Source organism: Mustela putorius, unplaced genomic scaffold (assembly GCF_011764305.1).
Source record: "Mustela putorius furo isolate JIRA1106 unplaced genomic scaffold, ASM1176430v1.1 tig00003901_pilon_pilon_pilon, whole genome shotgun sequence".
In the NCBI taxonomy this organism is placed as follows: domain Eukaryota; kingdom Metazoa; phylum Chordata; class Mammalia; order Carnivora; family Mustelidae; genus Mustela; species Mustela putorius.
In genome coordinates this window covers 4,404,294-4,412,758 of record NW_025422049.1, presented here as the reverse complement: position 1 = coordinate 4,412,758, position 8,465 = coordinate 4,404,294, and the positions used below count along the sequence as shown (strand labels likewise).

The following is an 8,465-nucleotide window of genomic DNA, read 5'->3' as shown; positions in this document are numbered from 1 at the left end:
AGAGAGAGAGAGAGAGAACAAGCAGGGGGAGCAGCAGGCAGAGGGAGAGGGAGAAGCAGACTCTCCCCTGAGCAGGGAGCCCGATGTGGAACTCAGTCTCATGACCCTGGGATCATGACCTGTGCTGTAGGCAGATGCTTAACAGACTGAGCCACCCATGTGCCCTGCTACTGGGGTTTTAATGGGGATTTCATAGAATCTGTGGATCACTTTGTAGAGTGTTGTCATCTTAATAATATCTTCCAATTTATAAGCACAAGATGTCTTTTTACTTATTAGGTTTCCTTTAACTATTTTCAACAATGTTTTGTAGTTTTCAGTGTAAATCTTGTACCTACCTCTTTGGTTAAATGTATTTTTAAGAGTTTTCGTCTTTTGATGCTATTGAAAATAAACTTATTTTCTTAATTTTTCTGGAAACGGAATTGCTAGTAAATAGAAATACCACTAATTTTTACATGTTGAATCCTGTATGCTCCCACTTTGCTGAATTTATTAGATTTAGTTAATTTCTTATGTATTCCTTGGGAATTTTTATATATAGGATCATGTTCTCTATAAAGAGAGTTATACTCATTCCTGTCCAATTTTGTTGTCTTTTATTCCTTTTTAAAATTAAAAAAAATTTTTTTCTTTTTTTTAAAGATTTTATTTATTTATCTGACAGATCACAAGCAGGCTGAGAGAGAGAGGAGGAAACAGGCACCCCACCAAGCAGAGAGCCCAATGTGGGGCTAGATCCCAGGACCTTGAGATCATGACCTGAGCCGAAGACAGAGGCTTTAACCCACTGAGCCACCCAGGAGCCTCAGGAATCACTGTCTTTTTTTTGTTGTTGTACATTTATTTTTTATTATTTTTTTAAATTTATTTTTTATTTATTTTTGGCATAACAGTATTCATTATTTTTTTTACCACACCCAGTGCTCCATGAAATCCGTGCCCTCTATAATACCCACTACCTGGTACCCCGACCTCCCACCCACCCGCCAATTCAAACCCCTCAGATTGTTTTTTAGAGTCCATAGTCTCTCATGGTTCACCTCCCCTTCCAATTTCCCCCAATTCCCTTCTCCTCTCTAAAAATTTTTTAGTTTTTTAAAAATATTTTATTTATTTATTTGTCAGAGAGAGAAGCAGGCTCCCCACTGAGCAAGGAGCCCGATGCGGGACTCGATCCCAGAATCCTGGGATCATGACCTGAGCTGAAGGCAGCGGCTTAATTGACTGAACCTCCCAGGCATCTTTTTTTTTTTTTTAAATTCCTTTTCTTGACTAATTGTTCTGGCTAGAAGTTCCAGGGCATGTTGAACAGCAGTGATGAAAATAGCATTCTTGTCTGCTCCTGATCTTAGTGGAGATCTCTGAGTCTTTGATCCTTGAGTATGTCAGCAGCTGGGTTTCCATAAATGCCTGTTTTCAGGTTGAGGACGTTCCTTTCTATTTTGCTCTTTGAGATATTTTTCTCATGATATTGTGTTGCATTATTTTGGATTTTTTTTTTTTTTGTATCTGTTAGATGACCACACGGGTTTTTTCCTTCATTCTAGTAATGTGGTGTATTATATTAATTGATTTTGATTTACTGAGCCACTTTTGTTTCCTGAGGAAAAAAAAAAATCCCATCTAGGAGATTAAACTTTTTAAAACATTATATGATTTATCCTTTTTTATATTTTAACAATTTTGGTCTTAAATCTTTGATATTTGGAGAGTAACTTTAGCTCTCAGTTGATTACTGTTGGTATGGAATAGCCTTTTCCATCTTTCTACTTTCAACTAGTGTGCATCTTCGAATCGAAAATGAATTTCTTAGGGACAACATATATTTGGGTCATGTTTTTTAAAAAATTAGCTATTCTGTCCATTTCTGCCTGTTAATTGTAATATAATTACTGATAAGGAAGGACTTGCATCTTGCCATTTGCTTTCTAAAATGTCTTATATCAGGGATGCCTGGGTGGCTCACTCAGTTAAGTATCTGACTCTTGATTTGGGCTGAGGTCATGATCTCAGGTTCAAGAGATAGAGCTCTGTGGCCAACTCTGTGCTCAGAGGGGAATCTGCTTGAGATTCTCTCTCTCCCTCCCCGGCTGCCCCCCCACTCACTGTCTTTCTCAAATAAGCAAATACATCTTTAAGAAAGGTCTTACATTTCCCTCCACCCCAATTCCTCCACTACTGCCTTCTTTTATGTTTCATTGACTCCTTTTTTGGTAATAATTTTTATTTCCTTCTCAGCATATTTTTAAAGTTATTTTCTTAGTGTTTTTTTGGGGGGGATTTTAATTAACATGCTAATGTCTAACAGTCTATTTTAGATGAATATAAACTTAATTTCAATTGGTATAAAAAATCTTTCATTCTGTACAGTTTATACTGTTATTGTCACAAATCACATCTTTATACATTGTATGCCCCCGAAGACAGACTTCAATTATTTTATGTTAGTCATTCTTTAAATGACATTTTGAAAAAAGAGGAATTACAAAATGCACGAATACTATTTTTTGCATTCATTTATGTGGTTACCTTTAGCATGTGCTTTATTTCTTCATGTAGATTCCAGTTACTATTTAATGAAGCTTAAAGCACTTTTTCAGCATTTCTTATAGGGAAAGCCTGATTATGAGAAGAACATTTACTCTAAAAGAAGAAGAGAGACACCCTTTGAGAATAGCTGATCAAGTAAACATGAGAGTGAATTTATAAGGAGAGTTCCAGGCATTCATAGCTCAGTCACTGGATTTTGTTGATGACGGGGACTCCAAGTTCATTCGTTCAGGTTGGCAAGGGAAGTGTATAGACAGTATGACTGACTATATTGAAGGACTGAAGTAGTTCCTAAGAATTATGGGAGACAGAACTGAAGAATTATGGGAGACAGAACTGAAGAGTTATGGGAGACAGAACTGAGATAAGAGCAGAACTGTACCCACCTATGCAACTCTACCACCCAGTGAGGACTTCATTCCACCATGCTGGGTATTGATTGTCCTGAAGTTCTTAGAAACAAATTCTTCCATAGGCTCGCTGCAGTGCCCAGTGCAGTCTTCTAGCCTATTCGCTGGATCCCAGCAGGCCTTGCGGGGTGACTCGGGATCGTCTCTGTGACGTGTAACACCCTCGCCTGGTAGAGGTTGGTGTGGTGAGGGAATCTGCTTTACTCTTTGTGAGGAAAACGAAGTAGAGAGGGAAGAGGCTGAGAAGGACTGGAAAGGGACTTTGGCAGGACTCGGTAGGGAGCTGAGGGGTGGACCTTTACTGGCGGCGGCGGCAGCAGCGGCATCGCCTGTGAGGCGGGCGGTTGACTAGGCCACAGCAGTCAGTTGACTAGGCCACAGCAGTCAGTCGGTTAACTAGGCCGCAGCAGCCATGGCGGTTGACTTTGGGGACCACGCCAGCGGGTTCCGCCATACCGAGGTGATCAGGTTCATCAACAATGAAGTCCTCCTGAACGGCGGCGGCCCAGGTTTCTACGTGGCCTTCCGCTCACGGCCCTGGAACGAAGTCGAGGACCGGCTTCGGGCCGTGGTGGCGGACCCGCAGGTGCCGCACGCCATCAAACGGGCCTGCGCCTGGAGCGCGCTGGCCCTGAGCGTGCGCGTGGGCGCAAGGCAGGGGGAGCAGCAGGCGCGCCGGGTCCGGAGGCTGCAGGAGCAGGTAGAGGAGCGCGAGACCGCTGCCTGGGCCCTGGCCTCCGAGCTGCAGCGGCTGCGTGCGGACCGAGAGGAAGCGGCCACACAGTTGCGCTTCACGCGGACCGCCCTGCAGCAGGCGCTGTCCGAGTGCGATGTGCTTCGTGGGCGGCTGCAGCAAGTGGAGAGGTCCGCCCAGGTCAACCCGCTGGCCCCTGAAACGCTGCCTGGGCCTCGAGCTGAGCAGTTTGGGACTGCAGCCTGGCCCCTGAATGCCGAGCAGCAGAGAGATGTGGTTGCCATGGGGCTTCCTAGTAGGTTGTATTTTGAGGCCCAGGTGCCAGCCCCGGCAACTGTTCTTTACATGCCAGGACCTCCAGGTCCCTGCGCTCAGGCCATACAACCCCCTGTGCCGATGCCGGTGCCATACCCACTTCCATTCCATGCACCTCTCCCAGTGGGAATCCCATTCTTGCCACCTCTGCCACCGACAGTAGTCATGGATGCAGAAGCTGCAGTAGTCCCGCTTCAGATGCCTCCCGTGGGGATTTATTCATCTGGTCCAAACGCTGCAGTGGGCTCCCAGGAGGAGGTGGCCCCACCATGGGACCAAAAGAGTTCTAGCCAGGAGGGAGGTCCTGAGACCCTCCAGAATACAGTTCCTGTGGGGAACATCGGAAACCTGAGCCAGGAAGGTCTAGAGAGAACTCAGGGGATGGTCCCCCCTGGAGATAGCTGGAGCCACAGCCAGGAAGAAGGTCTAGAGAAGGCCCAGGGCTTGGCCCCCCTTAGGGAGAGCTGGAGCCAGGGCCAGAAAGAAGGTCCAGAAAAGGCCCAGGAGGTGGTCCCCTCTGGGGATAGCTGGAGTCAGGGCCAGAAAGAAGGTTCAGAAAAGGCCCAGGAGGTTGTCCCCTCTGAGGGTAGCTGGAACCAGGGCCAGGAAGAAGGTCCAGAAAAGGCCCAAGAGGTGTTCCCCTCTGGGGATAGCTGGAACCAGAGCCAGAAAGAAGGTCCAGAGAAAGTCCAGGGGATGGTCCCCTCTGGGGATAACTGGAGCCAGAGCCAGAAAGAAGGTCCAGAGAAAGTCCAGGGGATGGTCCCCTCTGGGGATAACTGGAGCCAGAGCCAGAAAGAAGGTCCAGAAAAGGACCAGGAGATGGTCCCCTCCAGGGATAGCTGGGGCCAGAGTCAAGAAAAAGATCTAGAGAGTCCCCAGGGGGGACTCCTTGGGGATAGTTGGAAACTCAGCCAGGAAGATCCGGAGAAATCCCAGGAGGTGGTTACCCTTGGTGCCAGCCAGGAAGAAGATCCAGAGACTTCCCTGGAGATGGTATACCCGGGGGCCAGTGAGAGCCACAGCCAGGAAGAAAGTCCAGAAAGACCCCAAGGGATGGCCCCCTTTCGTGCCACCAGGGACAATGGTAAGGAAGAAGATCCAAGAGGGCCCCAGGAGATGGTACCCCTGGGGGCCAGTGGGAGCCATAGCCAGGAAGAAGATCTAGAGAGGCCTCAGGAGGTGGTACCTCTGGGGGCCTGTGGGAGCCATAGCCAGGAAGAAGATCTAGAGAGGCCTCAGGAGGTGGTACCTCTGGGGGCCAGCGGGAGCCACAGCCAGGAAGAAGGTCTAAAAAAACCCCAAGTGATGGCCCCCCTTGGTGCCAGTAGGAGCAACAGCCAGGAAGAAGATCCAGAGGGGCCTCAGGAGGTGGTACCCCTGGGGGCCAGTGGGAGCCATAGCCAGGAAGAAGATCCAAAAATCCCCCAAGGGATGGCCCCCTTTGGTGCCAGTAGGAACAAGAGCCAGGAAGAAGATCCAGAGGGGCCTCAGGAGATGGTATCCCTGGGAGCCAGTGGGAACCGCAGCAAGGAAGAACATCCAGAAAGATCCCAAGGGATGGCCTCTTTGGGGGACAACAGTAGCCAAAGCCAGGAAGAAGACCTAGAGAGGCCCCAGGAGATCTCCCTAGGGGATGGCTGGAGCGAAGGTGTGAGGGAAAGCCCAAAGAAACAGCAGCCTCAGGGGCAGAAGGCCAAGCAACCCAAAGGGAAAAAAGCTTTGGATTTCCAGCACCAGGAGAAGTCTGTCTCAGGATGCAGTCCAGTGAATTGGGACTGCCCGTGGTGTAAGGCCATGAATTTTTCATGGCGTAAGGCCTGCTATAAATGCAAGAAAGTGTGTGTGGCAGGTGAGAGTAGAGGCCTGGACCCAGGACAAATTCACTGATTTCAAGAAGGTAAGAATGAAAACACTCCAAAGAAAAACCAATTTCCCAAGACCTTCTTCTGATCAAAAAGTAACTTATTTACTTCACAGAGAATGTGAAAACCAAAATTATTGTAGAGAAAATAAAAAAGTCCATTATTCCAATATTGAAACTAACAACTTTTCTATCATTGTGGGTACTACATATGTAAATACACACTCCTTTCTGGTTTCTTATTAGCATCCTTTTCCTGAAAATGCCATGTCTTTGGCTGAGAACAGCCATGTGTTTTTTGACTTATAGCTATATTGAATTTTTAGGAGCACTGCTCTTCCTTTAAAATGCTGTTATTCCTTTGTAACCCACAGTGTTCATGTTTGCTTCTTGTTTTTAAGTTTTATAGGTGAGGGCCTGTTTTTGTGCCTCTGAGCCTGCGGAACTTGTTTGTTGTTGAAGAAGCTGAACCCATCCCATTAGAAGATCTCCCAGGAGTCTAAAGAAATCACACCTTGATTCCAGCTGACCCACACCTCACTGAGACCCCCATTGGCTGTAACTGAGAAGAATGAGAGGAAGTCAGGGAAGAAGAGATGCTCTGGCACTCATTAGGGGGGAAAGGACAGCAAAACAATTTTGTTAGAATTTAATTTCTCTGTTAGGATTAATTTGAAAGAGTTGAAGGGGGTATTGTTGTATTAAATTCTATAGATGATAGTAAATTTGATTACATTTAATTCATTAAATATATAGTTACTGTCTAGTATGTGTTAGGAACTAGACTTATATGTTAATACCTGGTGCACACATTATAACTTGATTTGGCGAGTTTGGTTAGATAACAGGAGAGAGCCCAATTTGGGATACAGAGTGTATCAGGAAGATGTCTCTGCCTTGCATACAGCACGACTTTCTAGTAAACCCAATTGAAATGACATCCAGATGTGTGTGTATTTAAAGATTTTATTTATTTATTTTTGAGAGAGCGAGATCACAAGGTGGGGCCAGGGGAGAAGCAAACTTCCCGCTGAGGAGGGAGCCAGATGTAGGGCTATATCCCAGGAAACTGGGATCGTGACCTGAGCTGAAGGCAGGTCACTAAGCCACCCAAGCACCTACATCCAGATATTTTTGCAGTTCCGGGAGTAACATCGGGGACTTTCATGAAAGGACTTGTGTCACTGAATTGCTCATCTCTCTGTTCACAAGTGAGACAAGTGAGCAGTGGCAGAGATCAGGAAAGTGGCTTCATGAAAGTGCAGGTGGGACTTTCCGATACTCTTGATTTCTTCCCTTTAGAGGGACAGCTCTCTTCCTCGTTGCCTGAAAGACTGTTGGGTGATTTCAAGACAGTACTTGAGGGAGTGTTGGCTATGCTCTCAAGCCCTCAGCTTTGGACCACCATCCTCTCAAGCTCCTTTCCAGTCAAGATGGGTGAAGAACAAAATGGATTCCAAGGGCGGACATGGTGCTGTGAATGGTGCTCCTCTTGGAAGACTGATTGGATTAAAAAGAACTGGACTGGGGCAAGCCCTTTTGGGAATGCCCGGGGCCCCTTCTCTTCCATTTGGTGTGTTCCCTGCAGGCTCTCTGCTCCCCCGAGGCGGGTAGAGCCCAGTGGGTGGGAAGTTAGATGGTCTCCAGTCTAAACAAATGGTGTTCTTGAGAATCCCCTATGAAGTCCCAGCTCGCCAAGCTCAGCCTCTGTCAGAAGCTTCCTGGTTCTGGTAATAAAGAGTGTGCACTTGTCCTCTGGGTCTTCTGTGTGGTGTGCATCTCGGGGCAGGTTTGCTCCGGGTCGTCAGTTTAAACCCACATCTTCCTACTGTCCCACCAAAGCAAAGGAAATTTCGATCTTATTCACTGTTAGAGGGCCTCTCCTCTTCCAGTGAGTTACCCAAGGCTGGGAGTGGGGGAGCTTCTATGGGGCCTTCAATCCATTGTGACTGTCCCTGTTCCCCTCGCTGTCTGACTCCACCTGGTCCCTGCTGCTCCTGGGCCCAAGGGTCATGAGAGGTGAGGTGGGGAGGAGGCTTCTGTCTAAGCTGAGAGCCCGGATGCCTGGTATCCTGGCTCCCTATGTGTACCATGAAACTATTTCCCTCAGGCCAAGTCTCCTAGAGGTCCAGTGAGCACGAATCTCCCTCCTATATTTCTGCATTGCAAGGTGCTGTCCCCTCCTATGCACAATCCAATCAAGGTGCTCAGGATTCTGGAAAACATTCAGGTTTAGATGGCCTGTTAATAAGACAAATGTTCCCTGAGGTAAAGGGCGGGGTGGGGGTGTGTGGAACCTGGCTGCCTGCTAGGTGTAGGGACAGGGGTGGGGCAGAGAACTGGCCCTACCTCACCAGCTTTCTCTCTCTCCTCAGTCCTGGTAACTGGGAGGACTTGCTCACTAGAGGGGAGCATTGTGGGGGAGGAGGACCATCAGGGATATCAACCTAAAGCTAGGTTTTCTGAGCTAGGGGTTGGTTTTGTGATACTCTTGCGTATGCTGATAGCTCCCTGGAATTTTGGGAAGATGATACATAGATAGGACTTGGGAATTTTCCAGTATAATCCACTTTGTACTAGCAGGTCACTAGATCTCACTATGGTTGCTTTATTTATGGTTTTGAAAAGA

The 8,465-nt window shown here is 47.3% G+C and overlaps 1 protein-coding gene across 1 annotated transcript; it reads left to right on the top strand.

Annotated features, from left to right (window-relative positions):
* Window positions 1–3,207: 3,207 nt before the first annotated feature.
* Window positions 3,208–5,866, top strand: LOC101694338 (testis-expressed protein 13D). Its single transcript, XM_004762022.2, has one exon. It carries the CDS (start codon window positions 3,376–3,378, stop codon window positions 5,860–5,862), a length of 2,487 nt encoding a protein of 828 aa, XP_004762079.2. The 5' UTR covers window positions 3,208–3,375; the 3' UTR covers window positions 5,863–5,866.
* Window positions 5,867–8,465: the final 2,599 nt, after the last annotated feature.

Bases quoted from the DNA above. Each gene is read 5' to 3' on its own strand.
- LOC101694338 (XM_004762022.2), top strand. From the start codon at position 3,376: ATGGCGGTTGACTTTGGGGACCACGCCAGCGGGTTCCGCCATACCGAG.